We start from the raw sequence: 20,367 nt of genomic DNA, 5'->3' as shown, positions 1-20,367 counted from the left end.
TATCTGTCCGATCCTGTGTTCGGGAACTACGGCCATTGTCAGCTCGCTGGCCGTGGTGGAACCTGGCGAACTTACATCCAAAGCACGTGTGCGTGTCTGTCTCGTACTCAAAATCGGCGATTGTGGACACAGATTTCAGCTGGATCTTGAACAAGCTTTTGGTGTACGGAATTCCAGAAGACCGTGGAAAAAATCTGGGGAAATCTGGGGGTTGCACTTCCAAGGAGAATATCACGAATCTTTATACGCCACCAACCCACGTCACCGCGGTCGCCATACGCTTTTGCCTACGGCCCCTTAGCCGCCATTTCCTTTGAGTAATCTCATGGACTAGAACGATACCCTGTCGCGGTGAAGTCACACACAAAAGCGCAAGCCCTCTCAAGCCGATAGATTGCTCGCCACACTGGAGGCCTTGTCAAAGGTTTCCGCTCGGTGCGCACATACAGTTTTGTCGTCACAAGTCCTTTGTTACATTGCATTAGCGTGGAAGAAGCATGCACACTTCTCATACGTAACAAAGAGGTATGGGTGTCGTGCTGCAGTTACATGAGCTCGCGTCAGTTTGTATAACTATCCTGGGCTGCATAGATGTAAACTGCATTTGCAGTAGACCCTGTTCATGCATCTGTTCCACGAGCCCGGAACTTGGTCCTAGAACCCGGTAAAAGACTGACTCAACATTCGCCATCAGCATTGACAATATCTCCCGCTAGTTTGCCGTAATCTGGTCCAAGCTAGAAGCGAAGGCCAGTCTATCTCAATCCTTTCTCTCAAGAATATCGCATGCTTCCAACCCCAATATTCTGCTCGAGATCTGTCCGAGAGACAACAATATGTACCGTCCTAATGGAGGTCCAGCAAAGGTCAACTGCAGCTCCATGCACGGTCGTCTCCACCACAGGAAACGTCTCCCAAGCCAATACGGACCTGCCTTGACATGCAGGATAAATCTTGAGGTATCAGCGCTTGCGGACGTCCACTTACTCTCTCAGTCAAATTACCAATTGGTTGGAATGTGTGAAGCGAACCATGAACGATTCAGCACAACCTCGCTGTATCCACTTCACCGACTAACAGTCAGTACTCGAATCGAGCAAGCAGTCCTGCTACAGCTGCATGCAGGCCTCGCATGGGTAGGACGGATCTTCATACACAGATATCGCCCGCCAGCCAATACAGATAACTGGATTTGGCTCGTTGCTGCATGCTGTAGTTTACGGAAACTGCACGCGGATGCGGGAGTCAACTTCCCTATACAGTGCAGTCATACTGCGGCGAAGACCATGTTGAACCCTCGTTCACACGATCTCAAATTTTCCCTATCCGCTGTAAGCACGCTTCTTTCCCCGCCCGCTTCGCAATCACTAGCCGCTTCCCCGTTGTACCCCCACATCGTCGAAACACACTGGCTGTTACAACTTTGGAAATCCAAGGCATGGGCACATCTGGACACGAGTGAGCGGCACGATCGTCGAGTGGACGTTTCGTATCACCCGGACAACGGCGTAACTCCTTTTTGCTCGCACTTGTCAATCGAGCGGTATCATGGACACCGCATTAGTAGAGCGATGCATCGACTGTTACTGAAGAATATGTTTGTGCGAAATTCAAGGATGACCTGGCAGATGAAGAAGCCTCCGTTCGAGGAAATATGGCATGCCGACAGCACAACACGTCTCGCGCGGAACCGGTATTCCAACCGGCATAGAACATCACACCGGGGTATTCTTACTTCTATCTTGCGGGCCGATGCATGCAGGTGTAACAGCTGTATACAAACTATAGCATATAACATCAACAAGGCTCTTCGCGTGGGAAGAGCTTGTGCTACCCGTGAAGAGTTCGCGGATGCAGTGATGCAGTACGCACAACCTTTCGGTGACTTGGCTGTGGCCAGAAAGCAGGCGATGCCGGGCCCCTCACGCACTCGAAATAGTATAGACAAGCGAACTCAGCATGCCATATGGTACACATGGAGTAACCCGACATGAGACCATGGTATGAATGAATTTGGGGGTACCTCTAAAGGGTTGAGCGCTTACTCAAGATGAGTGGTTAACTCCAATGACTGGTTCTCCAAAGCCGGTCTGAGCTGAAGCCAAGGGAAACAGGTTCAGGGGACTGTGCTGACGGCTCGATCTCGAGGTGACCGCGTTCTCTACTCGTATTGGATATGTACAATGACCTAATGTACTAGTGAGTTAGTTTTCATGCTGGTAGTGGAGACAATTATGGTGTAAAGAAGCGTTGTTACGTGTTTGTCCTTTGACGATGCACACTACTCATGATGAACTACAAGACGAGACACAGCTGACTGGAAGCGACGATCGAGTATCCTCGATACACAGGATCGATCGCGATCGATCGTATCTCACCGCGCGATTACACGTTCAGACTGAGCAGTGCGATCAACTTTGTTCGAGTTTACTGACTCGAAGAGAGCATTGAAGCAACATCACCACGCCCCTGTGCGTGTACAGTGTTTACGAGCCGTGGTGCACCTACGGAGCTTTTACTGCGGGCGGGTGAACCCGCCTGGGCGCACCTTCCGGGTATTATAGTGGAGTCAGTACATGCAAGCTCCCCGTCGATTCGTCGTCTCGTCATCTCTTCGACGTCGACACTGACACCGCATTTTAAGGTCCACACGAGAAGTGAAACCCCGATGTTCCAATTTCGGCGCACTCTGCCGAGGGCAAAAAGCTTCAGTCAGTCAGACACGCTCGGTTCATTCCGTCCACTGCCGGCACGGTCTTTTCGCTGAAATGCGTCGTTTGAGTCCGCTATGTACGTAAAAGTTAAGTACGAATGGAGCAATATAACATCCAACAATACTGTGCTATGCGTCACCAGGGTATATCATCGTCTATCACGACATACATCGTCTCGAGTCCGGGTCACGCCTCTTCTGTTCTTGGGCCCACCTCAGTCGTACCGATAATCTTCCCTGTAAGACCTGCACCGAGACGGCCTAGATGGGCTACGCCAACATGATTTGAGACAAAACCGGAGAGTTCGAATCGAGCTGTCGAAGCAGCGGCTCCGCGGGAAGAGACAAGACTGCGGCAAGCAAAAGCGGGTACGCTTTGTGAAGTGAAGGGGAACTCACCGTTCAGACTGTGCTAGGGGAAAGATGGCGGGTTGAAGGTGGACACCTTGGCTGTTCGTCATGTTCAGTATCACGAAGAGTTCGGGAATATCGCGGAGGCGGGCGGTAGAGAATACATTCATAGAGAACTTGGAACAACAATTACTTTTCCATTAACATCGACGCCGTCGCTAATGCCAACAAGGAGGTTTAGTACGATCACGCTTTACCAGCCTTTCTCGCCTTCCGCGCTTGTCTCTTTTTCGCGATGATTCTTGTCCGCTGCGCCAGCTTTCCGTCTTTGCCCTTTACTGCACCGGCATCCGCGCCAGCTTCCGCAGCACCCGTACCCTGCTTTCCCTTGCCGCTGTCCTTACCCTTGCCCGCCTTCTGACCCGCAGCGCTAGAATCACGCTTGCGCTTCGTGCCTTTGGTCGCACCCGGCTCGGCATCATCGCTGTCAGCCTCGCCATCAGCCTTCGACTTCGGTGGCTCTTTGGCCTTCTCCTCGCGGTCTGAGCGCCTGTTGACAACATTGGCGTTTTCGATGGCAAACTCGACAATGAGACGTTTCCGCTTGTCTGCGAGTGCTTCTTGAGCGGCCTTCTTGCTCTTTGGCGTGGGGCCAGACTTGATCTTGTAGTCCACGGCGTGGCCATTGAGCCATCGAAGACCCATGAGCGCATTTCGGTGTGTGTAGTACTCGATGAAACCATATCCTCTGCTTCTTCCAGCACCAGTGTCCTCAGAAACTTTGCTACCAGCGGGCGTCTCAAAGACAACCTTGGCTTGCTTGACAATACCCTTGCCCTTCTTCTTACGCATCTTCTCTGCGACGAGCATTTCTTGACCGCCACGAATGACTTCCTCTTTATTGAGCTTTTGTCGCTTACCCTCCTTGACATCGGCAGCAAAACCAACGACGGCGCTACGAGCAAGCTGCTTCAGGTCCTTGGATGTGATGCTGCGAGGAATGTTGCGTATGGAGAGACGAGTGAGAGATAAATGTAGCGATGGGTTCTCCTGGATTTGCTTACGGCGCATTGTTGCGCTCTCTTCGCGCATCTTGATCTCAGAGGGCGAGAGCTTCTGGTAGAGTGGCGAGTTGGAGGCAATAGTTCCTTCGGAGAGAAGGTAGAGGCGACGCTTGTCTTTGTCTCGACTAAAGCGCGAAGCAGCGCCTTCCGCTGTCAGACGCGTAGCTTCATTCTTGTCAACTGCGCGTGAGATTTGTAGGATGCGACCGTCGATGGTGTATTTGCCTGTTGGGTCGGCGTCTTCGTCTTCGAGCACAGAGTGTGTGACAGTGATGGTGGAGCCGTCCTTCTTGTCGAGGTTCTTCTTTTGTAGCTTGACACGCGGGACGCCTTTAAGGCAGTTGATCATGTCTTCTTCTGCAAAGAATGAGACAAATCCTGTGCCTTTTGGTCGTTCGGTCTCGCGGTCGACCACGACACGGGCAAATCGGACGCCACCGAATTGCTGGAAGTGCTCTTTGAGACGTTCGTCGTCAACTGTGAAAGGCACATTGCGCACGAAGAGAGTGTATTCTTCACGCTTCGGTCGGTTGTCCTCTTGTTCAAGCTCCACTCCGCCATCTTCTTCATCCTCTGATATGTCCTCGTAGTCGGTGTTGCTATCGTCTTCGTCGTCGTCGCTGTCGTCCGCTTCGTCGTCGTCGTCGTCGTCATCGGAGCTGGCAGCAGAATTCTCGGCGTCTTCCATATCTTCATCTTCGTCTTCTCCGTCTGGTTTGGCATCATCTCCCACCTGTTCAGTCTTTTGCAGGCTCTGCCATGTTTCCCGGTCCACAGCCCAATCCACAGCGATGGGTCTTTCATCGACCTCCTTGCCGTTCAGCTCTTGTATCGCCCTCTCCGCGTTCTTCTTCCCACGCAGCGAGACGAAACCGAAACCTCTCAATTCACCATTGGGCTTCTTGGGCAGATTGACAAAGTTGACTTTGCCATAGCTTCGGAACAACTTCTGTAGATCGTCTGGCGTCTTGATGGTCCATGGCAGATTGCGAATGATCAACTTTGGTGTCTGCGCATCCTTGATCTGCTGCTCGCGCTCCGCCTTGGCCCTGTCACCAGCCCTCGGCCTCTTCTCTTCGCCTTCACGTTGTCTCGCCTCGGCAAAGTCGACCTTGATCTTCTTGCCCTTGATCTCCGTATTGTTCAGCTCCTCCTTCGCTCTTTGCGCATCTTCGACGTCGGCGAATGTTACGAAACCGTAGCTTTTCGATTCCCTAGTCTCCTTGTCCAGAACAACGAGCGCGTTCTTGATTGGGTACGATTCGGAGAAGTATTCGGTAAGGTCTTCGGTCGTAACGGTGGGCGCAAGTCCGCGAACGAAGAGTTGTCGGCGCGCAGCTTCTTTGGGCGCCGCTGTAGACGAATTGGACGGTTGCTCGGCGTCGGCGGTTGCTGTGACGGCTTCTGCTCCATCGAGCGAGAGACGCTGGCGCTTTCTTCGGGGAGCCATTGCAAATAGATGAGGCAAAAATCGTTATATGCAGTTCTGGTCTCTGGACATGCCTTGCAAAAAAAGTTCCGGTATCTCGGCGCACAGATCCACCGCGCCGGCCTTGGCGGCTGCACTGAAAAGTGGGGCGAGACCCTTCCAGCTGGAGGCGGCCTCGACGAAGACACCTGCGCCTGCCTCATCGTCGGCTTCCAAGCTGGATCTCCTCCCTTCAACTTTACCCACTTTCCTTCACCGTTCAGACTTGGGTCCATTCGAGTCGAATTCCGGATCGCGATCTGCTGCATGTATTGCTTCGCCCAACTGGGGAAGCCGAGGCGTCAGCCTGCACATCCCCACCCAACCTGGGTCATGGGGACTCATATCTTCTCGCATGGCTATCTATGGTTGCACGTTATTCGAGCGATGCCGTTGTTGACACAATTTGGAGCACACGAGAGCATGCGTTTTAGAAATCCCATGCTGCCGACTCGCCACGCTATCAACGTGCATCAATCACGTAACCGCATAGGAGCTGACCTAGGTATGTTACAACAACGGGCTGCGAGAACAACAGAGCCATGGAAGTAGAAACCGTAAATCTAGGCGCAAGTATCTTCACGATTACTTACATCAATTTGTTATCAGGGTTATCCCTTCACGCATCGCACGACTTCGCGGCCTGAACCGTAAGCCTTCACCATTGTTGTTGCTCCAGGACGGAAACGGCCTTTTTCGGAAGATGCTCCGGTTATGTGGAATGGCCTAAATTGTGAAACGTTTCTGCTCTGAAAAATTCAATGTTCCGCGGGATTGATACAGAGCGGCAGTCGTGTCCGTTGCACCTTTCCTAACGACGAGGTGTGTTGAACAGCAAGATCTGCCTTGTCTACACCCCATAGCGTTAGCACCCGGCACTCAACGTCTGCACGCAATGCCATGGATACTGCTCCTTTGACACTTCTGACACCGAAGCTACACCGGCGCAATCAAATGGCTTATCAGGCGTCGCTTAACTACTGCCCAACGTATCCTAGCCTGCCCCCGCGGCGGAGTGTGGTGCCGCCTATGTGAAGCCCATGGCACACACACAAGAGGGGTAAGCGCCGAAGAAGGATCTCTCAACATTCTGTCATCTTTCGAGTATTCAGAAAACAGTTCAACAATGTCGCGTCGAAGCTCTGGGGCAGGCGAGAGCGACGCGCTTTTGAGCGCTGGCGAGGTTATCGCATCTTCTTCTCGCAATTATTCCACAAACGATAGCACGACTCCCACCGAAGGCGATATTACAAGAGATGGAAAGTTGCTGGACGAGGACAAAGAGAAGCCAGTTGACCACAATAGATCTGACGACCCGGAGCGTTCACGATCTTTGGCCGAGGAAATTGGAGATGAGGGTATCTCTTTGTACGAGAAGAAATGCATGCTCATCAACCGCGAGATTGATCTCATGGGAATGGGGCGGTACCAGTGGTCGATTTGGGCGCTTTGCGGGTTCGGTTACATGATCGATTTGATGTGGGCACAAGCCTTCGGTCTCGTTCTATCGCCAATCCAACAGGAACTTGGCTTTGGTGCCGATCAGACTGGAAAGTTGTCCACTGCCTTTTCCATCGGACTCACAGCCGGTGCATTTGTGTGGGGAGTCCTCGTAGACTTGATCGGGAGAAAGGTCTCTTTCAATCTGACAGTCTTTATTGCATGTGTATTTGGAACATGCATCGGCGCCCCGAGCACTTACAACGCCATCTTGGTTCTTACAGCATTTACTGGGTTTGGTGTCGGAGGCAACATTCCCATTGACACTACAATTACCCTGGAAGCCACACCACAGAGCAAGCGTTACCTCCTTCCGCTATTATCGATCTTCCAGCCCATTGGTGTTGTCATCTGTTCCGTCCTCGCCTACGGGTTCATCCCAAACTGGTCTTGCAGTCCAAACTTTTCGGAAGGAGATCGAGCGTTGCCTGCCTGTAGTGCTGTTGCTACAGGGGAACAGTGTTGTTCAAGAGAGGACAATATGGGATGGAGGTATCTCCTTTTCACGCTAGGGGGAATCACTATACTCGTCTTCGTCTTACGATCGGTCATTTTCACCTTCCAGGAATCGCCGAAGTTCCTGATATACCGTGGCAAGGATGCCGAAGCAATCGAGGTACTGCACACCATGGCTCAATACAACGGATCCAAATGCGACCTCGTTCTGGAGGATCTTGTATCTCTAGAGCACGAGTTTGACTCAGACCGAAGTCACGGACCTATGCTTGGAGGTGGTGTCAAGCAGCTCAAATCTACATGGACTGAGAAACTCAAACTGGAAGGCGATCGCTTCAAGCTTCTATTCTCGAGCTTTCAGATGACAAGGTTGACGCTTTTGGTATGGTTGACTTACATATGCGATTACTGGGGTTTTACCGTTGCTGGTGAGTTTCACACCTCTCTCGCTCGATGAACATATGTTGACCTACAACGCAGGCACTTACCTCCCACAAATCCTGGCTGTGAAGAATGGCGCCCTCGACCTTTCTCTCCGCTACACCTACCGCTCTTACATCTTCATCTACCTTCCTGGAGTCCTCGGCGTTGTTCTTGGCACCTTGTCTTACCGCGCATCGCGGGTTGGTCGCAAATGGACGATGGTAGTTTCGTCTGCATTGATGGGCATCTCGATCTTTTTGTTCAGCAGTGTTAATTCTGCGGCTTCGAACATCGGTTTCAACGTCATGGAATATTTCTTCCAGTCCATGTTCAATTCCGTCCTATATGGCTGGACACCAGAGGCCTTCCCAGCACCCATCCGAGGAACAGCTTGCGGTATTGCGAGTTTCTGGGGCAGGTTATTTGGTATCGTCAGCCCGCTCATTGCGCAGCATCTATACGCGGGGGATGGTGCTGGAAGAGATATCAATAGCGTACTGTACCTAGCTGGAGGTGTGACGTTGGGCTGCGTCATCACAACGGCACTGTTGCCCAGCAATCTCGTAGGTCGGCAGAGCCTGTAGAGGTGCGGATACATGAAGGGGGGGAAGCTTGTATTTCATTAAAGGCACATGGGTCCTTAGGGATCTTACATGGATGTCACGCCTGGACAGGAAAAGATTCGGACGTAGATAGGGACATTTGTGAAGCGTTCGCCACTGTAGATACCCGCTACAATACGTAGCATCCATTACTAGTACGAGACAAGCAATATATGGGTAAAGCAATCAAAACAGCGAGTGTCTCAGTCGATCTCATGTGCCCGGCCAGCCGGAAGGCTGACTTCACAGAGCTCGTGCTATTTCTCTAGTATTCGCATGTTTCTCGTTAAATTGACGTAACCCAATACGGTCCGCTTATACTCCTCAACGCCGTCGATGCTCGTATCGTCAAGATCATAACTTCGTCTTTCCTGTCACTTCTGCTCTCCTTTGTTCCATTACGTATCCACTCGCAACCGGATTGTAACCCTGACTAGCGACTTGCGGTATAGGAAACGGCGGTTTCTTCAGGTTCTTGGTGAAGAAGACTGGATGCCGTATTGCGCTGTCGTACACGGGTGTAAAGAAGGTGGCTGGTGTTTGCGGGGGACCGAAAGGTGGCATGGCTTCGATTTGGGATCGCGGTCTTGCAGGATTCAAAGGCGAGCCGGAGTGTTGTGTCGTAGACTGCTGAGGGGCCTGGGATGGCGCGTGGCCGGCGCGTCGTTGTTGGTGCGCGTATGAGGGTGCTGAGGACTGCTGGAGAGGCTACATCTAGTCAGCAAGCGTCAAGGAGTTATGATGGAAAGCGGCGGACCTTTGGCCTCGAAGGCTGCAGACTAGAGATCATGTCAGGTTGCTCGCGCGAGAACGACCCAGCCAACTCTCTATCCGTTGCAATAACGATGCGGACCCTCAGCTATCACGTACCTCGGCAGACAGCGACCGCGCGCGACGTCATTCCTACTTTGTCGCGGACACGGACACTTTTCCGCTGCGGCAAACACCACCCAATCCAGACCAAATATCCACGAAGATGAGCGCAACGACACCCATCTCTCGACATGCGCAGAACGCAAGCGCTGTTTTTTGCAGCCACGCAATGTGCACGTCTCCACGCTTCACGTAGACTCTATTCCTCGCCGCCTATCGTCAAAATCGCCAATGGCACATTCTATCGCCAACATCCTTCTTCAAAGGGCGACAATGCGCCTTCAAATCCACCATTGTTCCCGGATCTGACGCTATCGCTACCCTCTTTCTCGACACCAAATCAGCATTGGGCGATTTTGAGCCCATCATCCGACATTCGCACCGCATTTCTACAAATACTTCGCGGCCAATTACTTTGTTTCCCTCCAACAGCGCGGTCTTTCCCATACCTCCTCAATCCAGCCATCGCCGAGGAAAGGCCACGCCTCCGCTTCCCAGAGCGAGCCATTGAGTATGTGGGCTTCGACGTTGAGCGGAAAGCTTTTGGTGGCGCCTATCTATCGGCACGGTATGAGTCTTTGAGAGAGGATACGGACTTTACTGTTCAAAGATACCTAACCGGTATTGTAACGATGAACCCTGGAGAAGAGGAACTAAAGGCAAAGAGTGTGGATGAAGAGGATATGACACGGGTTATGCGTGATCTAGAGTTGGAGAGGTTCATCGACAAGCCGGTCAGCATGCTGAGTAATGGGCAGAGTAGACGGGCAAGAATCGCGAAAGCGTTGTTGAGTAGGCCTGAGATGCTGTGTTTGGATGCACCATTTAGTGAGTTTTGATTCCACACGTGCACTGTCATCACATCTTTGAGAGGAGCGAGCTGACCGTGTAACAGTTGGACTTGACCCCATCGTTACAAGGCATATCTCCAAAGTTTTACACCGGCTCGCAGAAGCCAACGCACCACGCATTGTTCTCAGTCTGAGACCGCAGGATGAGATTCCGGACTGGATCACGCATCTCGTATACGCGGGAGAGGATGGAAAGGTCGAAAAGATGGGGCCGAAGGAGGAGGTATTAGGTCATTCACAGACGTACGGTCAAGCTGAAAGCATTGGGGACTCGACGCGGAGTTCCGTTAACACAGAGAGAGGCGAAATAGGACGACCTCCGTCTGGAAGAGAACACTCTACAAGATCATCGGATGCGGCAACATTGAGTCGCGATGGCCACCAAGATACCGACGATTCTGTACCCGAGATTGGCGAGGCTATCGTCGAAATGCAAGGGGTACGCATAGCTTACGGCCAGAACTCCGTCTTGGGAGATTGGCAACAGGACGTCGACGGGTCAACACAATCCGGGCTGCACTGGAACGTCCATCGGAATCAACGCTGGGGTATATTGTAAGTATCCTCATGGGCGAAAGGGATGTGAGGTATGTACTAACCTTATACGCCTACATATAGCGGCGCCAACGGTTCTGGTAAAACTACTCTTCTCTCGCTTGTAACCTCAGATCACCCACAGACCTACTCGGCTCCAGTCAAACTCTTCCAACGCTCGCGTTTGCCCGAGCCCGGTGTTCCAGGCATCACCATATTCGAAATCCAGTCACGAATGGGCCATGCGAGTCCGGAAGTCCATGCCCTGTTTCCGAAGAGACTCAGATTGAGGACGATTTTGGAAAGTGCATGGGCGGATACACCAATTACAAAGCCAAGACTAGATGATGAAGCGAGGAAGAGAGTTGAAGCTTGCTTGAGATGGTTTGAAGCTGAACTTAGACCTGGCTTCAGTGGTGACGGAAGTACGAGTCTGGAGTGGGCATCCGACACTTTGTTCGGTGAAGTGTCGTTCTCCGCTCAACGTGTACTCCTCTTCCTTCGCGCCACGATCCGAAACCCTGATATTGTTATCCTGGATGAGGCGTTCAGTGGCATGGACGACCTCGTTCGCGACAAGTGTCTTCTGTTCCTTAGTCACGGCCAGGGTATGGAGCTTGTATTCTCTGACAGTGGCTTGAAACCGGTGAAATGGGAAGGTGAGGTTGTCGTTCCAGGGTTGCAAGAACATCAGGCCCTACTGTGTGTCAGTCATAGTAAGCATGAAGTACCTGGGTGTATACGAGAGTGGGTTTGCCTGCCTGAACCAGGCACAGGCCCACCAAGGTTTGGCCGATTTGATGGGCCTGTGGAGCTGGATGCAGGACGATGGAACGAGGTGTGGAATGAAAAGCACTAGATTTCGACATTGTCGTATTTGAGTCGAAGCATATATACTATCTACTGTTGGTCCTCCTTCACGATTTCCTTCCTCTTCTCTCCGAGCTTATCCGACCGCTCTAGAATCTCACCAGCCAGCCTCTCCAGATAAAACTTGGAGACGTCGACTGGCAGAGCTTTGAACGCTCTTACGATCTTCTCCACATCTCTTCTGCCATTCTCATATGCCTGCAGGTCCCTGTTACCATATACATCTTTCCCAGCCGCGTATCCTTTCTCCAAGCCCTTCCAGAACACATTGACTGCCACGCTCACGCCATCTTCCGGCGTAGCTGTATGACTCCACATGGGTGGTATGAATAAGACATCACCAGGCTTAAGTGAAGCAATGTGCGGATGAGTGCGCCGAAGCCTTTGGTCCTTGGACGTCAGGACATCAATATTGGAAGATGAGCCCCCGGGAGGGAAGCCTAATAGAGAAACATCGGTAGGTGGGTAGAGAAATAGCGTTTTTGAACCGCGTACTTGACACAGGATGTTGGATAGAACATCGTAGTGTAGCCATAGGGTCACGGGTCCTGAGATGCGAAGGGGCGAGCTGTGGTAGTTTTCCTTGACTAGATTACACACGTCTGGTACGCGGAAGTCATCGGATATAGTCGGAAAGTCATCTTCGAGTTTGGTAGGCAGCTTGCTTGGCTGGCTTGAAGACACAGCACGAAGATATTCGTGAGACCCTTCTGCGATACCGTCCAGGAAATCTGCCACTGATTTCTTGACGTATGAGAAGTTTTTGTCCTTGAACGTCATACGATCTGATGTGCATTCATGGATGACGAGGTTTCTTTTGGGGCCAAGCTTTGCTTTCAGGTAGTCAAGTGTCCATAGGTCTGTGCACGGGCCGATATCGAGGCCTTCGATGATGGCCGGTTTTGACGCAGCCGCCAGCTTCGCAAAGTCATCTGACGACTGAATCTGCACCCTTGCGATCTGGGTAGTACGTGCAGTAGTAGTAGGTCTCTTCTCCACACCACCTTTCTGTCGCCGACCTTTGGGTCCCGTTCCAGTCGCGTTCGCTTGTGTTGTGCCTGCTGTGCCTTCTGTGCCTGCTGTGCCGCTGATCTGACTCGGCACAGCGCGACGCCACGACTTGGCCCCTTGCGCATTGTCAGGAAGGATGACGATTGGGTCTTCATTCCAGTAACTTCCCATTGAGAAACAGACCGCCCCTCCTCCTGCAAGCACAATCTCGCCTCGAGAGGTTGAAACGGCCCCTACACCCACTAGCAAAGGCCATGTCGTTGGCGGCAATGCCTGCATACTGGGATGCTCCACATCGATGGTCGTGTCCTTGCATGTTAAGAGCAGGAAGTCGTCTGATAGAGAGTGGATATGCTTCTGTGAAACACCTCCAATCAACAGCAGAGAATCGTTCCAGGGAACTAGACTGGCACCTATACGCGCGTATGCAGAGTTCTCCAAGCTGCTGCGAACGTCATTGGCGCGGTCCTTAAAGTTGAGCCTAGGTGTTGGTGTGGCGGAAATGGACCACTCCCACACCGCGTCTTGTACGACCACGCCGCTCTCGTCTTGTCCACCTGTCAGCAACCCCCAATCTTGAGCAAAATCGATCGTGGACATCGCGGCGGCGAAGCGTGCAGACGGGCGCGGTCCGTCGACGGGAATGCTGTTCCATCCGCCGTTGGCAGTCCATAAGGCACAGTAGTGTTCGGCATCGAGTACTGTGCCGTCACTGGCTTTGCCACCAAAGACAAAGACGCCATGGATCTGTGATTCCCCACTTCCTAGTACAACAGCAACAGCAGAATGGCGGTACCGGGCTGGCATCAGGTCGTCCACTTTGGCCCAAGCTCCCTGGTTGAAGAGCCAGCAATCTGCATAAGCCTGGGTGGGCGATCCGCGGCCTCCGACCAACAACGCTTCACCGTTGCGCATTGATGTGATAGTATGGCATACGCGGGCAGCAGGCAGCAAGCCACAAGGCTGGATGGTACGATCCCCGTTATGATCCTCCCGCGTCAATGTGTCCATATCGGCGAGACGGGCTTGCGTCCCTTGACCTCCGTGGAAGGCCACCGAGTCCTTGTCGAAAGCGAAAGCTGCTGTGAAACGACGTGGCGTCACGGCACCACCACCCGATAATTTCAAGGTGTGAAGGGTAATACTTCCCGCATCAGCGGCTTTCCTGCACCCTGTGGTGGCTGTTGCCTCGCCATAGGCTAACTCAGTCGGTCCACTTTGCTCTGCATTTGAAGCGACGAGTAGGAAGTAATGACCCCCAAAGAGCGCAAACTCTTCCCACTCGTCAAACGGCTCCACTGCATTCAGCCCGCGTCTAAGGGTGGGAGGGGTAAAGCTATCATCAGACCATAGATCCCACAGATTGCGGGCCATGGTTATTGTGGGCCATGCTGCATTACGGAAACGAGCGGCTTGCTGGTTTAGTGATGAATGCAACTTAACCGCGTTGATTGATGCTTGTAGCTTGTCGAAGTGAGACAGCATTGTCTTGGCAAAGGGATGAGCTGGGCCTTGCGGAAGGTACTGTTCTATGCAGTATGGAGTCAGTATAAGCGAACTGGTACATACACATGAAGGAATGAATACCTAGTATGCAGAAGCGAGCTACAGATGTTAGCATAGCTTATGGGCAGGGTTTGACGAATCTGCATACCGTCTTCGATAGTACTAGCCCACTGTATGAGAGCATCAGAGTCCTTTAGCGGCATGTAGGTCACAGACACTTCGGCGACGAACAGGATTGAAGACGAGGGGACATCGAACTCGGCCCGCAGAAGTCGTTCGAGTGTGGCAAGGTCTTTCAGATCGCATCCAAGAGCCATGTAGCTGTCGCTACGAAGATATACAGGCTGTTCGGACTGACGGAGTTTGGTCCTGAGCAAGGCGTCTCGAAGAAGACCATTGCTAAGCATGGTATCTCTCTTGCGTTGCATCAATTGTGGATAGTCGACGTCGACGAATGTAGATGATTGCGTGAGGGCCGGATACCTGTGCCAAAACTGGAAAGGCAAGGGATCACTTTCCGGACTTAGTAGCTTCTCACTGTGTTAGAGTCGAGACGACGGATGTCTTACTCACTATCCACATCCTAGGTTCACCACAATCTTGGGCTTTCCGTTCTCTTCTTCCAGAAACCGGCGGACTACTTGTTCAATAGCATGCATTCGTAGCCAATACCCGCGATTGATCAACGGATCTGAAGGGCATCAGTCCATGTCTCACGTGCAAGTGGTATCCAAGTGACGTACTGCGTCGAACGAACTTTGGTACAAAAGGCTCATAGAAGTCAGGCTCATTGCTGAGATAGAGTTTCGATACGCTTCTCTTGGACACAATGCTGCTGTCATTCGTCTGACTTTAATATTAGTCCAGTCGCTACGAGGATTCATGGGCGGAAGAGGCTGGGGACCTCACGTTCATGATATCCACATCTCTTCTCTCGCGCAGGGATTTCTGGTTACCCTTGCGCTTTGCAGCAGCCTTCTTGGAGCGCATCTTGGCGTCTTTGGCCATGTTCTGGTCTTCACGATGGTGTGGCCATGGTCTTGGGAGAGGAATGATTTTTGGAGCACCAGCCACTACGCGGGGCTAAGCTGACGTCGGGATCCCTGCATGGGCGCGTGAACCATCGTCAGACGGCGGTAGCTGCAACCTACGATCAGGCCCAGGCTATCTTTTTCTATCACTTGCACCGGCGTATACACGCATTGCTATCGGCATCGCAATCGCTCGGGCCTGCGATTACCTTTGCGCACCCGCTTGTAGGGCTTGGACTCCCGCGAACGGCGGCCAACAGCTGCACCGAGCTATCACGCGGATAGTCCCCAGCCCTCGCAGCACCCGGAACCACGCAGGCAACGCCAGACTCCCGCGATGAATTTCGTAACCTTCAACCAGGACCACAGCCATCTAGGCGTCGGTATGCGCCCTGTCTGCTACCCGCCCAATATATACTGACTTAATCGCACAGGCACGCCCAATGGCTACCGCATATACACCACCGACCCGTTTAACAAGCAATCCGAGTCACGCGAGGGAGATGTCTCCAGCCTTGAGATGCTCTTCTCCACGTCGCTGGTAGCCCTCACGCTGTCGCCACGCGTGCTGCGCATACAAAACACCAAGGTTCGTCGGACAGGCGACTCTGGCCAGGCACGCGCTGACAAGGACAAGAGGCACTCGACCATATGTGAGATGACATTCCGGACAGCCATCCTCGCCATGCGCATGAACAGGAAACGCATCGTCGTCGTGCTCGAGTCGGAACTCTACATCTACGATATAAGCAACCTGCAGATGCTCAAGACGGAGAAGACGTCGCCTAATCCTAATGGTACGTCGCAAGAAGCAGCACTTCACACATACTGACTGGCATAGCGATATGCGCTCTCTCAGCATCGTCCGAGAACAACTACCTCGTGTATCCGCTGCCCACCAAAGCCGCACCCGCTACCTTCCAGCCGCCTTCGCACGCGCCGCCCAAAGCCGATCACATCGCACCCACAAGCGGAGAAGTCCTTATATACGATGCTACAAAAATGGAGGCAGTCAACGTAATTGAGGCGCACAATTCTCCGCTATCTTGCATTGCGCTGAACAGCGATGGTACCCTGCTGGCGACGGCATCAGAAAAGGGCACCATCATCCGCGTCTTCTCCATACCCGATGCGCAAAAGCTGTACCAGTTCCGGAGAGGCTCCATCCCGGCCAGGATATACAGCATGTCTTTCAACTCGACATCGACCTTGCTTAGTGTATCGTCGGCGACCGAGACTGTCCACATCTTCCGCTTAGGAGCGCCCAACAGCAGGAGTAATAGCGTATCTTCCGGGCCTAGCAAGCCCATGGGCGCGTCTCATGCACGTAGCGGAAGTCGAACGAGCCAAGAGACAGCGGATGAATTCGGTGCCAGCACAGCAGATGTATCGACTCCAGAGCGGAAACCCATCAATCCCACTTTTGGGAGTTTGATTCGGCGCACATCGCAGACCGTTGGAAAGTCCTTCGCCGCTACCGTCGGCGGATATTTACCCAGCGCTGTAGCAGAGATCTGGGAGCCCTCGCGCGACTTCGCGTGGGTCAAGATACCACGCTCTCCGACAAGCTCTTCCACGGGACCTGTCAGGAATGTGGTAGCGCTCAACAACAACGGTCCTCAGATTATGGTAGTTACCAGTGAAGGGAACTACTATGTGTTCAATGTGGACTTGGAGAAGGGAGGCGAGGGTACACTGTACAAACAGTACTCGTATGTTGTCCGCTCCCTTACTGCCTTTTGATACCTACTAACGCTGACTGCAGCCTTCTTGAACCGAACGAACTCGCAGCAAGCAACTCACAGGATCTGCCGGAATAGATATCCCACCACATGGCCCGATGTACTTTCCTTTAAGCCTCTTATTCTTCTTCTTGCATTGCCTCTGGCGTATTTGGTCCCACATTATTCCCCACGGGTTGGCGCACATGCCTTTGGAGTAGCACGATAGTCTTGATTTACGCATAGGTGCATACTGAGCATTCCCATGGCTCGGCAATATTACTTGCTTTTTGCGGAAACTTTGATCTTGACAGTGATGTCATGCAAGTAGTACAGTAGAGAGATTATCGAATCTGGCGCTTGCATCGTGCATGAACAGATATCGTGCATTGCTCTAGCGCGTTCCCGTGCCCCGCCCACGCGTCATTGGCCGCAGCCTGAACTCCAACCATGGTGCATTTATTTCCATCGACCTTGGAACTTCTTCACACCACTACGCTTCTATAAACCATACACGAGCTATAACTACCTTCAGGAATCCCTTCATCCACTCCGCGAAACTTTGACGACCACAACGCACCCGGGATCCGTAAAGATGGTACACCAGAATACTACGGGCAACCCGCTAAGCTCGGGTTCGCTCGCGCTGTTCATGGCAACGTCGCTACCAAAAGGCGAATCTTCACAGCTCAAGAATGGCACCGAAGCCGTCGCACTAGCAGTACACGCCGGCATGCTTGCTGTTGGCTTCCGCCTGATCGGGCTGGGCGAAGACGAGCGCATAGGTAAGCACCCGTCTCATTCACCCTTACCTTTACACGTCATAACTCGGGAACTTATAGAAGCGCACGCAGACGCCGAAAACCCAGAGTCGTTACCGAAAGAATGGAATGCGTCATCCTCATACGCTTTCAGATACGCCCACGCGCAGTCAGCCATGGAGTACCTCGTCAAGGTCAATAGGTTGGGAGGCAAAGCTGTCGTATACGCTCTCGCGCTCGGCGATGACAAGACCACACATTTCGAAGTCACGACCAAGGACTACATATCCGAATCACAATTACCATTCAGTGTGTCTGAAGATACATCAACGGAGCAGGTGTCGGAGAAGGTGCAAGAGCTGTTCATCTCGCCAGGCAGGCTGAACGACCTCGGCTCGCTCCTCAAGATATCTGTTATACAGAAGCTGGCACCCGGGCTTAACAAGCCAGGCTACGAGGAGGGCAACACCGACCGCGAGCGCACCCCTACAGCGGATCGGCAAGAACCACAACGAGGGGGACCTGCCAACCCACGGCAGCCCCCCACTGAACCGGAGCCCGCACGACCATACCCTTTCAACGATCCTCTCGCCGCACAGCCAGGCTTGGGGCGGCATCTACCAGAACCCATACCCGGCTTTGACGACGAGTTGGGCATGAACAGACAGCCCGGTCGCATGCCCGGTAACAACCCCATCAACATTGGGCATGACGATTTATATCCACAGGGTCTCGGACCTAATGATCCCCTTCGGCCACACCTAGCAGGAGGGCTGCCACGACCTGGCGGTTTTGGCGGCGGCGGGATGCATCCCACATTCGATGATCCGCTGTTTCGCGGTCAAGGCGGACAAGGTGGATATGATCCCAGAGCACCTCCGGGGGCGCGTTACGACCCTCTAGGACCAGGCGATCCGTTTAGAGAGGACAGAGGAAGAGGTCTCATGTTCCCAGGCGGGGGCGGGTTTGGAGGGCCAGGTGGTTTTGGCGGAGCAGGTGGACGACCACCGAATCCATTCGGTGGCTTTGGTGATGGAGACTTCATCTGAGCATCCAACAACAGATTGGTGACGGGCAGAAGCGATAGGTGAAGAAGAGAGGACGAACAATTCACGAATGACGATTAACACGGCAGTATGATACGGCGTAGTAGTTGACGTGCATGCGGCACAGGCAGGGCAGTGCTGCACCGCCTCAACACTGCATCTCGGTGCTTGCGCAGGTACGATATGTAGATGAACATTATTATATTTAGAACGACAGACGTCAATACCCATCATGACAGTTCCATAGCGAAGTCTCTGTGATCGTTCATGCGATGAGCGAAACCCATCGAGCGTCAGTGCTGGGGCTTAGATTCCCCACCCACTTCAAGATACCAACGATGAAGGCAGGCGAAGCAAGACCAGCGCTTCTAACAATACCGATGCCTGGACTCATGCGCCCTTCATCGAAGTAAAGTTTGAGTGGACAGGCGTCTCCCAGACGATATTCTAGCCTTGGGATCCCAGCCGCCAGCAGAAGTTCAGCAAATGCCTCAAGGCATTCCGGTGAGCATCGTCACTAACTCCTGCTGCCTGGCAATAACTCAGCTTCTGCCCAATACCAAGCGGAGATGTATGTGATGAGGTAGAGTCACTTGGCCGTAAGATATGCCTGCCAGTACCTGAAGTCAAGGTTTCCATGACCAACGAAACATCTATTGGCATCTGCAAGGCATGCTATAATCGTGTCTAGACTGTGGTGTAACACAGTATGCATGAAAGATATAGTGTATCATCACGGAATGGTCCTTCACTGTACAGCAGCAAGGAGCCTGGGTGTTGTGATTGGAAGCAGCAAGACGTCTCGCTTGTACCGGGCCGCCACTGTGCAGGCCCTGGTCGTTCGAAAAGCTACCTCACCGTCATCAAAGACAGAGATTCAGGCGGTGAAGCATGCTCTCGCAGTGATGGCTGGTCTCGGTCACTCTGGCCTTTCGCTTGTCACGAACTCGCGTGTTACATTCTAATTTTGCTATGCAGTCAGTGCAGTAGTCTAACCAGCTGGATACTTCCAAGGTTCTTGTCTGCATGACAGAAGCACATCGTACCAGAAGTAGGCTCCTGCGTAAAGCTAGGAAACCCCATGTACAAGGAACGAGATACGTAGGTGGTTATGTGGTTTCACTGCACAATCTACTTCTTTTGGGGAAGAAGAAGCGAATCAAGCTACTACCTGCCTACTCCTTAGCTCCTCCCAAAGTCCTATACACACGGGCGAGCTCTTTGATGCTGTCTGGAGGCTTGATCAGGGAATAAGAGACGAGCTTCACGTCATGGCACTACCAGCCGTCCGCTAGTCACCTTAGTTTTGCGCCGACACAGACTCGCGACGCGGATGGTGGCTTACTGACTCGCTTTGTACATACAGTGGGAGTATCAACCATGGGCTCACCTTGGCCTATTTACCACGTCGTTGGGTCGCACATATACGGCTGAGACCAAAGGATCACCCTGACTGTGGTGGCGACCGACTGTATACTGCCGGTGGCCCAACCAGCGGCTGATGTCTCGTCGATGGTGGCTGATGGTCGACTTGGGCAGCGTCGCAGTACCTACTTTTCTGTATCTAGCATGTTTTCTCCAGTATC

At 52.7% G+C, this 20,367-nt stretch overlaps 5 protein-coding genes across 5 annotated transcripts; 4 read left to right on the top strand and 1 right to left on the bottom strand.

Moving 5' to 3' along the window:
* Positions 1-3,310: 3,310 nt before the first annotated feature.
* J4E85_002126 (uncharacterized protein) lies at positions 3,311-5,578 on the bottom strand (the record flags this gene model as incomplete). The annotated part of the gene is made up of 1 exon (XM_051466406.1): positions 3,311-5,578. The coding sequence occupies one exon, from the start codon at positions 5,576-5,578 to the stop codon at positions 3,311-3,313; it is 2,268 nt and encodes a 755-aa protein (XP_051329261.1).
* A 1,144-nt stretch (positions 5,579-6,722) lies between these two features.
* Positions 6,723-8,559, top strand: J4E85_002125 (uncharacterized protein; the record flags this gene model as incomplete). Its single annotated transcript, XM_051466405.1, has 2 exons — positions 6,723-7,980; positions 8,033-8,559. The coding sequence occupies 2 exons, from the start codon at positions 6,723-6,725 to the stop codon at positions 8,557-8,559; spliced, it is 1,785 nt and encodes a 594-aa protein (XP_051329260.1).
* A 1,022-nt stretch (positions 8,560-9,581) lies between these two features.
* J4E85_002124 (uncharacterized protein) lies at positions 9,582-11,694 on the top strand (the record flags this gene model as incomplete). Its single annotated transcript, XM_051466404.1, has 3 exons — positions 9,582-10,278; positions 10,346-10,856; positions 10,920-11,694. 3 exons carry the CDS (start codon positions 9,582-9,584, stop codon positions 11,692-11,694), a joined length of 1,983 nt encoding a protein of 660 aa, XP_051329259.1.
* A 3,896-nt stretch (positions 11,695-15,590) lies between these two features.
* ATG18 (autophagy protein) lies at positions 15,591-17,073 on the top strand (the record flags this gene model as incomplete). Its single annotated transcript, XM_051466403.1, has 4 exons — positions 15,591-15,636; positions 15,688-16,050; positions 16,095-16,965; positions 17,019-17,073. The coding sequence occupies 4 exons, from the start codon at positions 15,591-15,593 to the stop codon at positions 17,071-17,073; spliced, it is 1,335 nt and encodes a 444-aa protein (XP_051329258.1).
* Positions 17,074-17,569: 496 nt separating this feature from the next.
* On the top strand, positions 17,570-18,784 carry J4E85_002122 (uncharacterized protein; the record flags this gene model as incomplete). The annotated part of the gene is made up of 2 exons (XM_051466402.1): positions 17,570-17,759; positions 17,817-18,784. 2 exons carry the CDS (start codon positions 17,570-17,572, stop codon positions 18,782-18,784), a joined length of 1,158 nt encoding a protein of 385 aa, XP_051329257.1.
* Between the last annotated feature and the right edge of the window lie 1,583 nt (positions 18,785-20,367).

The sequence above is a fragment of the Alternaria conjuncta genome, assembly GCF_024043145.1.
Source record: "Alternaria conjuncta strain BMP 0040 chromosome Unknown scaffold_3, whole genome shotgun sequence".
NCBI lineage: Eukaryota > Fungi > Ascomycota > Dothideomycetes > Pleosporales > Pleosporaceae > Alternaria > Alternaria conjuncta.
This window is presented reverse-complemented; position numbering and strand designations above follow the sequence as displayed.